The sequence below is a fragment of the Hypanus sabinus genome, unplaced genomic scaffold, assembly GCF_030144855.1.
Source record: "Hypanus sabinus isolate sHypSab1 unplaced genomic scaffold, sHypSab1.hap1 scaffold_337, whole genome shotgun sequence".
NCBI classification, from domain to species: Eukaryota; Metazoa; Chordata; class Chondrichthyes; order Myliobatiformes; family Dasyatidae; genus Hypanus; species Hypanus sabinus.
This window is the reverse complement of record NW_026781241.1, coordinates 96,040-114,077: the sequence shown is the minus strand read 5'-3', so window position 1 is coordinate 114,077 and position 18,038 is coordinate 96,040. Positions and strand designations below refer to the sequence as shown.

At 46.5% G+C, this 18,038-nt stretch overlaps 1 protein-coding gene across 1 annotated transcript in view; it reads left to right on the top strand.

Annotated features, from left to right (window-relative positions):
* Positions 1-375: 375 nt before the first annotated feature.
* The window catches only part of LOC132388507 (NACHT, LRR and PYD domains-containing protein 3-like), a 59,903-nt gene continuing 42,240 nt past the window's right edge, over positions 376-18,038 (top strand). Inside the window, exons 1-4 of the mRNA XM_059960878.1 lie at positions 376-976; positions 10,556-10,715; positions 13,950-14,041; positions 15,636-15,802. Coding sequence (XP_059816861.1) covers positions 14,032-14,041; positions 15,636-15,802 — 177 coding nt within the window. The 5' untranslated portion in view covers positions 376-976; positions 10,556-10,715; positions 13,950-14,031. The remainder of the gene's footprint in view (positions 977-10,555; positions 10,716-13,949; positions 14,042-15,635; positions 15,803-18,038) is intronic.

Below are 18,038 nucleotides of genomic sequence, written 5' to 3'. Positions count from 1 at the left end.
GGTTGCGATGAAAGAAAAAGGAGAGATCCACACGGAAATCCGGACAGAAAGGTTAACGCAGCCTGTTTGTTTTCCTCTTCGGGGTTGCTGCATTGATCCCACTCCCGCCTCCTCCCACTGTCAGACCCGTCCTGAGCCGGTGAGTGTTAGTGTGACCCGGACTGCGGCAGTCCCGCTCTACCCCGGCTCACCTGGCCCTGTCCATCTGTAATGAGTGACCACTCCCGCCTCCTCCCGCTGTCAAACCCGTCCTGAGCCGGTGAGAGTTAGTGTGACCCAGACTGCGGCAGTCCCGCTCTACCCCGGCTCACCCGGTCCTTTCCTTCTGTAATGAGTGACCACTCCCACCCCCTCCCGCTGTCAGACCCGTCCTGAGCCGGTGAGAGTTAGTGTGACCCGGACTGCGGCAGTCCCGCTCTACCCCGGCTCACCCGGCCCTGTCCATCTGTAATGAGTGACCACTCCCGCCCCCTCCCGCTGTCAGACCCGTCCTGAGCCGGTGAGAGTTAGTGTGACCCGGACTGCGGCAGTCCCGCTCTACCCCGGCTCACACGGCCCTGTCCATCTGTAATGAGTGACCACTCCCGCCCCCTCCCGCTGTCAGACCCGTCCTGAGCCGGTGAGTGTTAGTGTGACCCGGACTGCGGCAGTCCCGCTCTACCCCGGCTCACCCGGCCCTGTCCATCTGTAATGAGTGACCACTCCCGCCTCCTCCCGCTGTCAGACCCGTCCTGAGCCGGTGAGAGTTAGTGTGACCCGGACTGCGGCAGTCCCGCTCTACCCCGGCTCACCCGGCCCTGTCCGTCTGTAATGAGCGACGGACACATCACAGCCGAGTGGCCTCGGGAGCAGCAGCTCAGACTCAACTCTCCGTACAGGGTGAGCACATCGGTGCAGGAACATTGTCGGTCACCCGGGTAGTCAGACTGTGATTTCCCGGGACCATATTGAACGCCGTCCGGTTACAACATCAGAGGTAAATGTTGTCTACGATTCTGTAAAATTATTCAGCGTTTACAGCGGGGCTCGGCTTTGGTCGGGATCGGGAGTGAATTTCGTGGGAGAAGGGAGTTCATGCTAACGAGTCAATTACTGACCAAATGGATTCAGAGAAACGAGGGTGGTTTCTACCGATTGGGAGCAGAGGGCGTCTTTCTCCCCGGTAGTGAGATGTGAAATATCCCACGGGCCAGTGACCCGTCACAGATTTCTCTCAAACAAGAGGAAAAAGCAAATGCTAGAAATCCGAACAACAGACACAAAATGCCGGAGGAACTCTGCAGGCCAGGCAGCGTCTATGGAAAATAGTACAGTCGACATTCGAGAGCCCAGTAATGTTATTTACATTGTGCCTTTGGTTCTACTGCTCTTCCCTGTAGAAGAAGGGGTTAAATGCAATATTAAACTTTCTTCATATTTGAATAACAGTGTTTTGTTGAACCGGTTTGGATTTGAATTCAGTGGAACGGCCGCTCCCTGTTCTAAGGAATGTGACAGACAGGCAGCTGCTTGCACGCAGACCTGAGCACCGAGTCTCACAGAACAACAAGCCGCACCTTCCAAATCAGTCAATCATCTGCCCTCTTCCCCATTCCAGTCCAGTCCGGATGGCGGGACTCGGTCCGCAACGTCGACTGTTTACACCCATCCTTAAATGCTGGCTAACCTGCTGAGTTCTCCCAGCACTCTGTGTGTTGCCATGGTTACGTGTGATACGTGTGGGTTTGTGGGCGGGATTAATTGTAAGAAACGGTACACAGTATTTACACTGTCAGAAAGCTCTCACACTCTTGGGGAATTGGCTTAAGAATAATTCAGCTTCGGATATTTATTTTGGATCTTTATTTCCAAACAAGTTGTCCCTGTATTGAATCAGCGATCAAGGAGATATTTGTTTATTTTGAGCCATTTCTGGCGGCTTTGCTTTTTCTGTTCCCAGTGTTAGAATTTTCTGAGCTTGTGACTCAACACATTTCTGAAGTAAGAAATGCAGATGTAGTGTATGTGCATTTCAGCAAGGCATTTGATAAGGTAACCCATACAAGGCTTATTGAGAAAGCAAGGAGGCATGGGATGCAAGGGGACATTGCTTTATGGATCCAGAACTGTCTTGCCCACAGAAGGCAAAGAGTGGTTGTAGCCGGGTCATATTCTGCATGGTGACCAGTGGGGTGTTTCAGGGATCTGTTCTGGGACCCTTACTCTTCGTAGTTTTTATAATTGACCTGGATGAGGAAGTGGAGGAATGGATTAGTAAGTTTGCTGATGACACAGATGTTGGTGGTGTTGTGAATAGTGTGGGGGTCTGTCAGAGGTTACAGCGGGACATTGATAGGATGCAGAACTGGGCTGAGAAGTGGCAGATGGAGTTCAGTCCAGATAAGCGTGAAATAGTTCATTTTGGTAGGTGAGTCTCACAAACAGCAACCCGGCCCCTCCCCCGCAGCTACTAACTGAGGTCCGCCTGATTCTCTGATACGAAATTGGAAGAAAACGACTTGAAAATATATCCACACGGAGACTGAACATTCTTGGTGAATTAGGTCAGAATAATTCAGCTTCCGATATTTATTTCGATCTTTATTTCAAATCATTCTGTGCTTTGGATTAGTGATCAATAGCTCATTCGCTCCATTTTAACCCCCTTCTGTCCGCGATTGTATTTGAGATCCTGCAGTTTCCTGTCAGCGCCATTGAGATTTTCCACAGTTTATGTCAAGATTAAAAACAGATCTCTAACCAGGGTTTACGTTTTCAAAGTAAGCATGTGAAAAACCTTTTCGGACAACACGATTTCCATTTCCAATACTTGTCATTTTAGATGTTTGAGACATTTTAGATGTTTGCTGTGGGTGTTTCGAAATGATCACGCTGACATCCTGTAGCAGCAAAGATTTTGATTCCTTTCAAGGCCACGGGAGACAGTAAGCAGCGCGTGTGGGCCGGTGGTGGGAAAAGGTGGTATGACCGGTTACAGAAAGAGACAGGCGGCAGGCGGGATTGCGGAGCGAAAACCATGATTTCATTGCACGGGATAGAAGGCTGGATGGGATGAGTGGCCGATTTCTGCGTGGTATATTTACAGTAAAGGTCTGACTCCAGAGTTATTGGAAAACAATTTAAAAAGTACGGACTATCTCTCATGCAAAATACCTGTCTCTGAACCAAAAACAAACATTGCAGCAATTAAATCAACCAGAGTGCTAACAGAGCTTAAAAACAACAATGGACCCAGCACCGATCCCCGAGGAACCCAGTCAATGGTCTCCAGTCAGAGGACCAAAAGATTTTCTACCGCTTACTGGCTTCTCCCAGGAAGCCGATGCCGAAGCTATGTTACCATCGCTTCCTTAACGTTAAGTCACTGAGGCTTCTTGACTTAACCTCCGATGTGGGAATCTGCCGAATGCCCTGGTAATTTTTTCTAAATTATTCAATTGTTTTTTTCATTCGGTGAATTACCTCTTCCTTTCCCCCCCAGAGCAGGAAGTGTCACGTTGTTCCAGTCTGATAATTCATGAATAACATTTTTGATTATTCGCTCACAGTTGCACTCAGACCCCACCCTCTGCCTTACAGTGTGTTTACAGAATTCACGTTTATATACCCTACTACTGCACCCCTTTCGCCACGAGAATTATCATGATCTGGCTCTGTTTTCCCTGCCCTCCCTCCATTCACACAGTTTTCTAAACTTCCCAGTCAGCGTCCTCTCTGTGTTTCTCTAAATCAAAACCCTACTTTTTATTTTGTTCTTCTTATTGTCAGCTGTATGTTATGCAAAACTGTATCCGAGATCTTCTGAGTATCGATATGGAGGCCTCGATAGAATTTCTTAACTATTCCTAAATCAGCATATTTCAGTCGGGCCTGTTTGCGATTACGGGGATATGGCTGTAAGATGCCCTGGTCTGGGTGCTCATTATTACAGATCACACGAATGCTATGAAGAAACAGTAGCTCAAAAGTAAAGACATTAAGTGAGGGAGGGTTCCGAGTGTTTTCAATTTTGATATAAATTTGATGCAAAGTGGGTGTGATTGTAAATCAATGTCAGCAGGGAAATGATGCTGCGAAAGGAGTGAACACCAGTGAGTCTGCAAGAGATGTTTGAGATTTGGAACAGTTCTCTAACCGGGTGTTACAACTGCAAAGCAAGCGTGCAAAGAGCTGTTTGAGTTGGAACATGAGTTCCCTTTTATCAGAACTTGCCGTTTCCGATAAATGTTCGCTGTTCTCTCTTTGAAAGTGTGTTTATTGTGGGTGTTTTGAGCTGATCTCCTGAAAGTCCTGTAGAAGCAAAGACTGATTCTGTTCAAAGGCTCGATACACAGCAAACAGTTGGGGAAGTGAGGGTGTGACCAGTGACAGAAAGCAGCCGGCGGCATTGCGGAACGAAAGCCATGAGTTCACTGCTTGGGGCAGAAGGCTCGGTGGGGTAGTGGCCAATTTACTCCTGCTATGTTTACAAGAAATGTTCTGACTGCAGGCTGATTATAAAGCAATTTAAAGAGGTCGACCAAGCCTCAATAGTTTTCTTTACTTTTCAAAAAGAGAAAAATAACTGTTTCGAGGATGATTGTACTGGCGTGGATGTTATGTAGCCTCTTCCCTGATGGACTGATGTGAGTGGGACAAACAGTCCCGGACTAGGGTGTGTGGGACCTATGGTAAATTTTCCACCACCTTTCTGTGAATATGTGCTTGATGGCAGGTCGGTCTTGCTCAGGAGTCTGGATTCGCAATCGGGTGAGCAGAGTGGACAGCAATGGTCTCAGCACAAGGCTGAGGGTCACAGAGGTTGACGATGATGGGAAGACAGTACCAGTTGTGCACTCTGACTGTCTGTCGTCTGTTGGTTAGGGAGTCCACCACCCAGTTGCACAGTGGTGTGTTTAGACGGAGGGGTGGGAATTTGTTCACCAAGGTTTGTGGGACAACAGCGTTGAATGCCGAAATGGAATCCAGAAACAACATTTTGACCTAATTGTCTTTTTTTAGGCAGGTCAGGCCAAGGAGAATGAGAGATGCAATGCCATATGCCACTTAGCAATTCAGTCGGTAAGCATACTGGTGAGTGACCAGTGAACAAGAGTGACCAGTGAGTTTTTGATGTGTGCCGTTATCAGCCGATCAAAGCACTTAATGCTGGTTGGCGACAGCTCCACTGGGCAGTAGGTCACTTTGTTCCGAATATTTAGAGTTCCGTGGTACAGGTGGTTGATTTGAAGCACATGGGAACAGCAGCCTGGATGATTGAAGTGCTGACGATAGCGGTGCAGACATCAATGTGCATATGTACACTCTTTCTGCGAGCTCAGCCTGGATGCTTTCTGGCCAGAGTCCTCATTAACTTTGCTGTTACCGACATTGGATGCTCAGCTCTGAGGGGGGTAGCTTTCCTAGCTGGCTTGTGTTGTGTGCTTCGAGGCATTGTTTGGAGTGCCAGGGAGGGGGCGTCATTGGTACAGTCAAGCCTTGTGTAGTCTGTAAACCCTTGATGCCCAGCCACATACACCAGTGTTCGTTTCCCAGGGTTAGTGCCAGTGAGGGGGCGTCATTGGTACAGTCAAGCCTTGTGTAGTCTGTAAACCCTTGATGCCCAGCCACACACACCAGTGTTCGTTTCCCAGGGTTAGTGCCAGGGAGGGGGTGCCATTGGTACAGTCAAGCCTTGTGTAGACTATAAACCCTTGATGCCCAGCCACATACACCAGTGTTCGTTTCCCAGGGTTAGTGCCAGGGAGGGGGTGCCATTGGTACAGTCAAGCCTTGTGTAGTCTGTAAACCCTTGATGCCCAGCCACATACACCAGTATTCGTTTCCCAGGGTTAGTGAGTCCAGCCTCGTGTAGTCTATAAACCCTCGATGCCCAGCCACATACACCAGTGTTCGTTTCCCAGGGTTAGTGCCAGGGAGGGGGTGTCATTGGTACAGTCAAGCCTTGTGTAGTCTGTAAACCCTTGATGCCCAGCCACATACACCAGTGTTCGTTTCCCAGGGTTAGTGAGTCCAGCCTTGTGTAGTCTGTAAACCCTTGATGCCCAGCCACATACACAAGTGTTCGTTTCCCAAGGTTAGTGAGTCCAGCCTTGTGTAGTCTGTAAACCCTTGATGCCCAGCCACATACACCAGTGTTCGTTTCCCAGGGTTAGTGAGTCCAGCCTTGTGTAGTCTGTAAACCCTTGATGCCCAGCCACATACACCAGTGTTCGTTTCCCAGGGTTAGTGAGTCCAGCCTTGTGTAGTCTGTAAACCCTCGATGCCCAGCCACATACACCAGTGTTCGTTTCCCAGGGTGAGTGAGTCCAGCCTTGTGTAGTCTGTAAACCCTCGATGCCCAGCCACATACACCAGTGTTCGTTTCCCAGGGTGAGTGAGTCCAGCCTTGTGTAGTCTGTAAACCCTTGATGCCCAGCCACATACACCAGTGTTCGTTTCCCAGGGTGAGTGAGTCCAGCCTTGTGTAGTCTGTAAACCCTTGATGCCCAGCCACATTCACCAGTGTTCGTTTCCCAGGGTGAGTGAGTCCAGCCTTGTGTAGTCTGTAAACCCTCGATGCCCAGCCACATACACCAGTGTTCGTTTCCCAGGGTGAGTGAGTCCAGCCTTGTGTAGTCTGTAAACCCTTGATGCCCAGCCACATACACCAGTGTTCGTTTCCCAGGGTGAGTGAGTCCAGCCTTGTGTAGTCTGTAAACCCTTGATGCCCAGCCACATACACCAGTGTTCGTTTCCCAGGGTTAGTGAGTCCAGCCTTGTGTAGTCTGTAAACCCTTGATGCCCAGCCACATACACCAGTGTTCGTTTCCCAGGGTGAGTGAGTCCAGCCTTGTGTAGTCTGTAAACCCTTGATGCCCAGCCACATACACCAGTGTTCGTTTCCCAGGGTGAGTGAGTCCAGCCTTGTGTAGTCTGTAAACCCTTGATGCCCAGCCACATACACCAGTGTTCGTTTCCCAGGGTGAGTGAGTCCAGCCTTGTGTAGTCTGTAAACCCTTGATGCCCAGCCACATACACCAGTGTTCGTTTCCCAGGTTGAGTGAGTCCAGCCTTGTGTAGTCTGTAAACCCTTGATGCCCAGCCACATACACCAGTGTTCGTTTCCCAGGGTGAGTGAGTCCAGCCTTGTGTAGTCTGTAAACCCTTGATGCCCAGCCACATACACCAGTGTTCGTTTCCCAGGGTTAGTGAGTCCAGCCTTGTGTAGTCTGTAAACCCTTGATGCCCAGCCACATACACCAGTGTTCGTTTCCCAGGGTGAGTGAGTCCAGCCTTGTGTAGTCTGTAAACCCTTGATGCCCAGCCACATACACCAGTGTTCGTTTCCCAGGGTTAGTGAGTCCAGCCTTGTGTAGTCTGTAAACCCTTGATGCCCAGCCACATACACCAGTGTTCGTTTCCCAGGGTGAGTGAGTCCAGCCTTGTGTAGTCTGTAAACCCTTGATGCCCAGCCACATACACCAGTGTTCGTTTCCCGGGGTTAGTGAGTCCAGCCTTGTGTAGTCTGTAAACCCTTGATGCCCAGCCACATACACCAGTGTTCGTTTCCCGGGGTTAGTGAGTCCAGCCTTGTGTAGTCTGTAAACCCTTGATGCCCAGCCACATACACCAGTGTTCGTTTCCCAGGGTTAGTGAGTCCAGCCTTGTGTAGTCTGTAAACCCTTGATGCCCAGCCACATACACCAGTGTTCGTTTCCCAGGGTGAGTGAGTCAAGCCTTGTGTAGTCTGTAAACCCTTGATGCCCAGCCACATACACCAGTGTTCGTTTCCCAGGGTGAGTGAGTCCAGCCTTGTGTAGTCTGTAAACCCTTGATGCCCAGCCACATACACCAGTGTTCGTTTTCCGGGGTTAGTGAGTCCAGCCTTGTGTAGTCTGTAAACCCTTGATGCCCAGCCACATACACCAGTGTTCGTTTCCCGGGGTTAGTGAGTCCAGCCTTGTGTAGTCTGTAAACCCTTGATGCCCAGCCACATACACCAGTGTTCGTTTCCCAGGGTTAGTGAGTCCAGCCTTGTGTAGTCTGTAAACCCTTGATGCCCAGCCACATACACCAGTGTTCGTTTCCCAGGGTGAGTGAGTCCAGCCTTGTGTAGTCTGTAAACCCTTGATGCCCAGCCACATACACCAGTGTTCGTTTCCCGGGGTGAGTGAGTCTGAACCGAAGGGCACAGAAACAATAGAGCAGACAGATCGAATAGACCTGCGAGTTAACCTCAATACACAGAGGCGGTGAGTACCTGGAGTGAGCTGTTCAGTGTTTGCATCACTGGTTATCTACCTCGGGTTCAGTATCCTCACAGTGTTTGGAAATTCACACTCACTGTCGCCTGTCTGTGAACAGCTGTATATTATATATAAAAAAAATAAGATGCTGGAGACCTGAAATCAAATCAAAAAAATGTTCAACGTCATTTCGATTCAGGGTGTTGGACCTGAAAGATCATCTATTCACAGATGATCTTTATCTGCTGAATGTTCATTTCGTTTTCAGCTTTTTAGTACATTGCTTTGGAAGGGGTTAAGTCTCTTGGGAAGGGCAGTTGTGTGGAACTGGGAAATTTGGTTCAAAACTATCAGGTTGAATCTGTGTTGATGCCGCCCAATGTGGAAAATGGGAAAGATGTCCTAAACTCTCAGTGTGGGCTGTGACCCAGTGAGGTTGGATCCCGGGATAGATAACACTAATTTTTTAACCAGATAAAATTAATTCGGGGATCAAGCTTCCCGGGTTTATGAAATGATCAGTTCGTAGTTCTGTTCTGTGCTCAGATATTTGATTCTATAGTTCCTTTGGAAGAAAAGTAGGGAATTGAATTTCCAATTCTGTCCCTCACAGGGTGAGCCTGTGATTAAACATGTAGTTTTGTGTTTGCACCAGTAGAAATAGACCGGGGTTTCAGAATTCAATTCACATTTGGAAATCCCCCCTCACTCTCACCTATCTATCTGCCAGTGGGAGTCAAAGAGAAACTCAAGATGCTGGAGATAGAACAGAACATGGAACAGTGCATCACAGGAACAGGCGCTTCAGCCACAGTGGTGTGCTAAACCAGCTAAAAAAGAAATCAAGCCCCCACCAAAAGAAAACTAATCCGTCTGTCTTAAACAATATCCATATCCTCTCGATCTTCCTCACACACATGTGCCTATCTAACCGTGTCTTCAAAGACTCCGATGTATTGTCTTCCACCACTATAACTGACAGCTCATTCCAGGTATTCACCACTCCCTCCCTGAGTAAAACAACTTACCCTCACATTTCCTTTGCAACTATTCCCTCACACGTTCATTGCATGTCCTCTGGTATTGGACATTTCTAACCAGTGAAACAATACTCCCTGACTACTCTGTCAATGTATTTCATAATCTTACAAACCTCTGACAGTTTTCCCCTCAGTCTCCGCCGCCCCAAGGTAAACAACACAGGATTTCCAGTAAAAACTGGGTAATATTTGAATCCATTCTGACGAAAGGTTAGGAAACCGAATTGTTAACTTGGTCCTCTCCCCACGGCTGTTCCTTACCTGCTGAGCATTTCTAGTGATTCCAGTTTCTCTTTATTACATTCACTCTGGAACATGTTAAATTTCCTGTGAATGGAGCAGTGCAGCTGCGCTCGTTTTGTAATTGTAGGACAGTAAAGAAATCAAAGCTTTTCCCTGTAAATTATCCTGGTACCAGTTTTCTATCCTTTTAATCCCGGACATCTGTTCAGTACAATTGTTGAGAACAAGGTTCACAAAATAAGCCGGGGAATGATGAGCTTTATGCATGTGGGGCATGTTATAGCCCTGGGCCTGAGTTCAGTGGAGTTCAGAAGGATGCTGGTTGTGGGGGGGGGGGGGGGGAGTGATTATTTATACCTACTAAATAACAACAAGCCTGGATATATTGGGAATGGAGAGGATGTCTTGATTAGACGGAGTGTCTGGGATCTGTGTGCAGCCTCAGAATAAAGAAGCTTCACTTTAAAACTGAGACGAGACCACTTACTTTAGCCAAATGTTGGTTGATCTGTGTAATTTGATGCCACAGAGGGTGGCGGAGGCTATCGTTGGGTACATTCATGTTCTGAATTGCTAAATAGGTTGAGTATTATAGCAGGGAAGCAAGAATACGGGGTTGGAAAATTAATCCTCCATGACTGATTATGCAACAGACTAGAATGACCGAATCACCGAATTCTACTCCTATGTATCATGACTTGTATCTTGTACCTTGACTGAGCCCCTGTATATGTATCCCATCACAAACAAGAGAAAATCTTCAGATACTGCGAAGCAACACACACAATATGCTGGAGGAACTCAGCAGACCAGGCAGCATCTATGGAGAGTCGAGTTAACGTACAGATGCTGCCTGGCCTGATGAGTTCCACCAGCATTTTATGTGTATTCCTTTGTATCCCTTGTTAGGTTTTGTAAAGTGTGAGGGACAGTTCCAGATTTCTTCACTCGGATCATTATATATGCATTCAAGATTTAAATTTCAGTTTAATGCTTGGTGTTCCTTTCTGTTGTTAACATGCTTCATCGTCTCTCTGGTTAAAGTTAGACCTACAGTGAGAGATTTACTGGAAGAAAAGCTCACAACTGGAAAGAAATAACAACTAAAGACGAGGGAAGATCAACAAGTGAACCAGCCCGAGTACTGAGAGCATCAACTGGAGAGATCCCTTAGTTTCCATTGATTCAGTCAGGAGAAAGTTTGGTGAGTCTCATTTACTCAAACACCGGTCCTTCAGACATTACATATCTGTACCAAGGAAGGCAGGAAATAGATAAAGTGGGACTGAATACATGTAGAAGTGCCAGTTATGTCAGTAGCAATCACTCCAGATTTGCTAATTGCTCTCAGCATCCCAGCTCTGTGAAGCCACACACATTCCCTCACATTGCCTGCTCATTTCAAACTCTTATCGGTTCTGTTGTTTCTTTGCTTGGCTGTGTTAGGTGGCAATCATCTCAAAATGCGTTGAGAATTTTCTCCCTTTATGAGACCCGCAGCGCTTCCTGCTGTAGTTATTGCAGAAATGTGGAATTACCGTGAACTACAGCAACATGTCATTGACTCCTCTATCTATTGCAAGCTACAATGATACACTTGCCCTCGAGTATATCGTCGTGCAAGCCTCTGCTAAGAGCAAACCCTCTTGAAGCCAAATGTCCTAGCACCACATTTAATTCAGTCCTAACTAGCAAATGGCAACCAATAATTTACATTTACATAGCCTGGCGACATCAAGTAGTCTTCTTCCAATAAATTGCCAGAACCTATGAACCTGTGCTTAAACAGAACTAGGTTTTGCAATTTCCCTTTTGACCCGGTACCAAAGTCACAGGTAATACCTTTACTTGACATGAACGAATGCCCTTGCAACCGGAATTGCTTTAAATTCAGTCATTTTTTGATGGGAGGCAGCGTGTTGGGTCAGATGATGAAGGAGATGATATTAAGGTAGATGCAATGTTCAGAAAGACTGTGGAAGGGTTGACTGTGGAAAGGGCGTCGTGCAGTGAAAAGCAGCAACAGTTTCCACTCTCCACTCCCTCTTTCAACCTCCCTTTTTTTTGCTGTAGTTAATCGGGAGAGTTAGGAACTCGTTCTCCTCACTGACCAGTGAAAGAAAAGCCTTTGTTTCCATTCGAAGCCCAGCTTCTTCATAAAAAGTGGGATTGAAGTTTTATCGAGATGAACATGGGGCAATGCGTAACGAAAGTTTAAATCAGATCAGCAGCAGTTTCGAAGGACCGAATGGTCCACTTATGCATTTTGTGTGTTGATTAGACAAGTTCTGACAGTTTAATTAGTGTAACACAATATAACATCAGCAAATTAATTATATTGTGGAACTGACAAGAACCATTACATTTATTAAGTATATACATGGGGATTGGTGTATTAACCCCAGTGGGTTGCGGATTGACCATGACTCATTTGGTGAGCTGGCCAGGACGGTACGGGACCGAGGGACGTGCTCCCCGTTCCCTGTTACTGACTCTACAGTTTCCCCATCGACCGCGTGCACCAGCCCACTGCTCATGCGTCTCACGGAGCGCCATCACGCTTGCGCTCCCGAGCTGACATTTTGACAATTTAAGCATGCTGCGCGTGCCCGGTATCTCGTGTGAAGTGATGTGAGATTTACTTATCCCTCACTGGTGACAGCAAATGCCAATTTAGCATACCAACCAACGGGAATATGGGTTTCGTCATTAAGGAGTTTCCTCCCTGGACCCCACCACGCGTTTCCTAACCTGACTCCCGGGAAAGATCCAACAAGCTCGTTTTTTTAATGCTGCTCTTCCTCTCCAAGGAGTTAGCGGAGCTGCAATGGCGACAGTGGGAGTACAGGGGGTTTATTTCCTCTGAAGTAGCGAGGATAAAGAAGGCTTCAGTATATTTGTAGCAGACACCGGTAAAGTGTTAACCTACAAGTGCGGTGTTGAGTGATTTTGTGAACAAGTCACGATCTTACTATCTGACACGGTGGGCTGGAGGGACCCAGCGGATGCCTTTTGTTTGAGGTGTCTGGGTTTAAACAACAGAGTAAACAGACCCACCTTGGGCCAGCAGGCTCACCAAGGGGGTGTTATGGGGACGGATGCTTGGTGCATGGTTGCTCCCTGTCTGCATTAGCGATTTATCTGAGGAATAAAATGCAACAATAAGTCTGTTATTGACTGAAAACATTTATATTTATTATTGCATTTAGTTTATGATAAAATCATTGTCCAATTTATGTTCAAACTCAATAGTCAGTCAACCATACATGAAAGCTGATGAATACAGTGAAATAAAACAACGTTACTGCACACCAAGCTGCCTTGTTGGAAACTGCCTATCCAAGATTTCACAAGGTCAGGCTCATTGTCTAGTAGTATTATGTAGCCATCATCATCTCTGGTGTCCTCCCCTTCCTTTACCTTCTGTTTTACCATCATGGAATACTGTTTTCTCTTGATGTGGCCAACCTATTAGAGTTTCTCATAGGGCACAGCGGATGTCCAGGTATCTCCATTTCCTTATGGATTTGCTGTAGTTTATTATGGTCCACACTGTTGAGGGCTTTAGAGTAGTCAATAAAACACAGATAAATACTTTTCTGGAAGTCTCTCAATTTCTCCATTATCCAGCGTAGGTTAGCAATATGCTCTCTGGTGCCTCTGCCTCTTCTAAAACCAGCTTGTACATCTGGCAGTTCAGGTTCCATATATTGCTGGAGTATTGCTTGCACAATCTTTAGAATTATCTTTCTAGCTTGTGAAAATGTTCAGTAATTTGAACAATCCTTTACAGTTCCCTTCTTGGGTATGGGGATAAAAACACATCTTAATCCAGCATAAAGGTCATTGTTGTTTCTAATTTTTTCCCAGATCTTCTGGGAAATTGTATGCAACACATTTACAGCATCATCTTTTAGAGTTTTAAACAATTCAACCGGAGTCCTGTCACATCCTGCAGCCTTATTATTGGCAATGATTTCTATGGCCCATTCGACTTCACTTTCCAGAATGCCTGGCTCTAGATCGATGAGGGAGTCATTGCAGATGTCTTCGCTGTTGGATCTGTCTGCAATTCTTCTGTGTGTTCCTGCCGACTCCCTTTGATGTCCTTTGCTTCTGTAAGGTCCTTCCCTTCTTTGTCTTTTCCTATGCTCATTTTACATGAAATGTTCCTTTGATCTCCCTAACATTTAGCAAAAGTTCTCTTGTGTTTCTTTTTCCAATTCTGTTGGCTTCTTCAGCTTCAGTGCATCGCTCCTTTAAGAAAGTTTCCTTATATTTCCTTGCTATCATCTTGAACTCTGTGTTCAGTTGGAGGTCTTTGTTTCAATCTCCATTTGCTCCCTGAAATGTAGGAGAGTGAGCAGTGACCTTACAAACATTGTTTAAATTATGAAGGGCGGAGTAACTGACTCACTCCTTTATTTGTGTAATTCAGGTCACTGCCAGCAGGTGGAGCTTTCTGCCACCCAGACGGCAGACAAGAAGACGACAACCAACCAACGTCAGTCAGAGTCAGAATGGACACAAGTATGTTCACTGAGCTCATTCTCATTAAAACTCTGTCCTTATGGTACACGTGTAGTCAAATTATCAATAGTTCAGAGGGATAAACTTGGGCAATAACTGGGCAAAAGAGTGCCATCAAACGGGGTCATTTTTCCACCTGGTAAAGCGACTTTGAGCACTGGAACAATTCACCAGCTCCAGCGCAGGGACCTAACGAGGGGAATGATCGAATCGCTCCGCTCACCCCACAAATCTTCACCTGAGTGAAAGGAGAAGGAGCCCCTGAATAAGGTGGCTGTGGGTAACACTCAGACAGGAAGACAACAGCGGGCAATGTAACAGTAGAGGGAACAGATAGAATTTCCGTCAGCATTTGGTAAGGCCTGATGTGGGAAATGCCTCCGACAGCCAGCGAGAGAAATAGATGTTGTTTTCTGTTTGGAAGGGCAATGGTGAATTCTCCCCAGATAAACGGGTTGTTGCACAATGGAGGTGAGGGGAGTTCCCGGTGTTTGTTTTCTGTGGCCGAGTTAAAGAAGGTTATATTGAGGGAGGATGGGCTGGGTGCAGGAGACAGTGAACAACAGAAATTGTACACAGGGAATCTGGGGCGGGGGTGGGGGGGGCTACTGAAGCAATGAAATGTCCTTGGCGAATAGGATGAAAGTAAAACAAAATAAGAAGTGGAGAGGGCACCGTACAAAATGCTGGAGGAACTCAGCAGGTCAGGAAGCACCTATAGTGAAAAAAATAACCTTCAACGTTTCGTGCTGAGGATCTGTAAATTGATTTCAAAGTCGTCTTGGGTACATAAAATGGAGTCAGCACCAGAGGAGCGTTGTTCTGGCTGAAGGTCTGTGACCAGTAGTGTTCGCAAGGATCGATGTTTCGCCATGTGTCGTGTGTGTGAATCAAACAGGTTAATCATATGATGTACTGGGTGGACTTATTCGTTGATTTACAGAGTTGGAGGAGTTGAATAAATTTGGGACTGTTGTCAAAGTGTTCGGCATCCAGTTAGAAATAGGAACACAGTGTCACCAAGTACAGATAATTCAGGCAAATGTGAGAAGTTGCATTTTGAGAGGTCAAATTCGCGCGCAATGTGCACGGTGAATGTTGGGACTGATAATAAGATTGATGTACTGTCGGGTCCTGTGATGGGTGTGCACAGCTCCCTGAAGGTGGCAACACAATTGGTAGTGTGCTAACGATGAGTTGAGGTATTTGTTAAGGTTAGACTGTAACTGGATACGCATTGGTTAAGAGACAATTTCAGTATTGTGCACAAATCGAGAATGATGTGGAGGGTCTGTAGAGGGTGCAGACGAGTTTCACCACAAAAACCTGAGGTAACAGGTCTGTTTAGATGGTAAAGTTTAAAGGGGATTTACGATGCAGGTTTTCTACAGAGAGTGATCGGTGTCTGGAATGAGCTGCCGAGGGAGGGACTGGAAACAGATATTCAGCAGCGTCTGAGAGGCATTTGAACTCATGAGTAGGCCGGGAACGGGGGACATTGACCGTGTTCCTGAAAATGGGATTGGTTTAAAATGGCATCATGTCCGCATACGTATGGTACATCTACTATTTTATGTTCTATGACCGACTACAGATCTGAACTCCGCCATCTCCGCCTTCCTGTCAAATTGTGACGATCACCAACTGTTTCGGTTGACGAGATTCTACATGGAGCGACTGGAGCAGACGATTGAGGAGGGCGTGGAGGGAGTCAGCTTCATGTTAATGGGCGAGGATCACTTCACCGGGCAGGAGTATCACGTAAGTGGAAGGGACATACACTGACTGTATATTCTACTGAATCTATCACAAACCGACAGAACCGTTGTAACGACACCTCTGGGCTGTAAAAATCCTGTAATGCTTGAGGTCAACATCAAGAAAAGAGTTTTCATCTGCGAAAAACCCTGAACTTTTATTAACCAACACAATCCTCTCTCCAGTTTGCTGATCACATTCATTTATAGACAGATTAGGATACAGGCAATGATTGACTGGTGAATTTAGTGATGTGACACTTGACGGACATTGCAAGTGGACAGATAACCACTCTACACCACTCATCCCATCATGTTCCCAATGTTCGACCTTAATGGCCACTCACCAGTCTGCGTTCTCCTGATGACCCACGGGTTTCCCACAAATCAAATATATAGTGACTTATTTCTCAGCTCATTCTCGGTCGACCTTCAACCCCATCGTCAGTTCAACACTGACTGTCATCTCTCATTTGAACTGCTGACCCTTTTTTGATCAATATCCCAACATGCCTCATGGTTCTGTTACCTTCTGTTCCTTGTGCCTTCCAATTTGAGTTTGTAATTACCATAGCATATACTGTTAAGATGGGAAGTGCAACATTAGTGCCACTGAAAATATTCCAAACATCTACAGCTAACAGAGAATTACAAGGAAACAGCTTTCCAATGGTCCACGTGCTACTGGACTGCGTTCACCTATTACCACCTAGAATGAATCTTAGTGAAGAGCCAGACACCATACTGAGCATTGCATTCCACATGAGGCAGCTGAGAATTTCAGTCCAAACTTCTTACTCAACATTACCACCGGTCGGCTTTGGTCTGTGACACATACACAATAGTCCTGAGTTTGCTGGCTGCTCCTCACTGCCAGTTCCCAGCTGTTGGCTGGCACTGGACCCTTCATGGATCCTGGCAGTGAAGGGTGAAGCTGCTGCGGTTCACCAGGGATTACCCTGGCAAAACTCAACAGTGGCCCGGCCATAGTTTCACCTAGTTATAGTCATCAAACCTTACAGTACAGCAACAGGCTCTTCTGCCCACCTAGTCCACACCGACGTATTATCTGCTTAGTCCCATTGATCTGAACTCGGACTGGAGACGTCCAAAACTCCCCCATTGAATGAACTTATCCAAACTGATCTTAAATAATCAACTTGAATGTACATCGACTAATTAAGATGGCAGCTCGTTCCACGCTCTTCAGCAACCTCTGAGTGAACAGGTTCCCCTTCACTTTGCCTTTCACCTGTCATCATTACACTATGATCTCTAATTCCAGTCTCACTCAACCTCAGTAATAAATGCATTTTCACAATAACTCTCTGTATACCTTTTATAAACTTGTATATCTCTTTCACATCTCTCATGGTCCTCCTACACTCTATGGAATAATGTCCTAGCCTATTCACACTTCCTCTATATCTCAGATCCTCAACACCTGGTCACAATCTGTATTTTATTCTGCATTCGTTCAATCTTATTGACATCCTTTCAGGAGGTAGATGTACACATTGCTTCAATTTAGCCTCTGAAACATCAACTTCGACATAATATCCCAACTTCTGTATTCAATATTTTGATTTATGAAGCCCCATGTCAAAAAAGCTTTACAACGCCATCTACCTTCGATAACACTTTCAAGAAATTTTGGACCTGTATCACTTTGCAGTATCTCATCACACTTCCTACTCTTGTCCTTGGTACCACCGTGGACCAAAACCTGCTCATGCTGCCCTTAAGAAAGTTTCAGAGTCGATACGAGGTATCACTGACCTTGGTAACACACCATCCAAAAATCCTGTTCTCGTAAATAGAATCTCCAGTCTATTCTCCTGATCATTTTATTCCCCGTCAGTGCAGCACAGCACTTCTCATCCCTTCCGAGTCACAAAGCCAAACTCAGAGCCAGAGGCATAATCACCGTGGCTTTCCTCTGCAAGGCCATACCCCGAAACAGAAAGCCGTATCCCAGTTACAAAGAGTTTCCTGTAGTGGCTGCCTGTTCCCTTCCCCCTCCTGACAGTCACCCAGTTCCCTGTGTTCCGGGCCTTGTGTACAGCTCCCTCCCTGTATAGCCTGAGTCAATCTCTCAGCCTCCGGAATGATCCTGAGTTCACCCAGCTCCAGCTTCAATTCCTCAGCACAGTCTGTATTGAGCTGCAGCTGGATGAAATTCCTGAAGGTGTAGTTATCGGGGACACTGAACGTCTCCCTGTCTTGCCGCACCCTGTAGG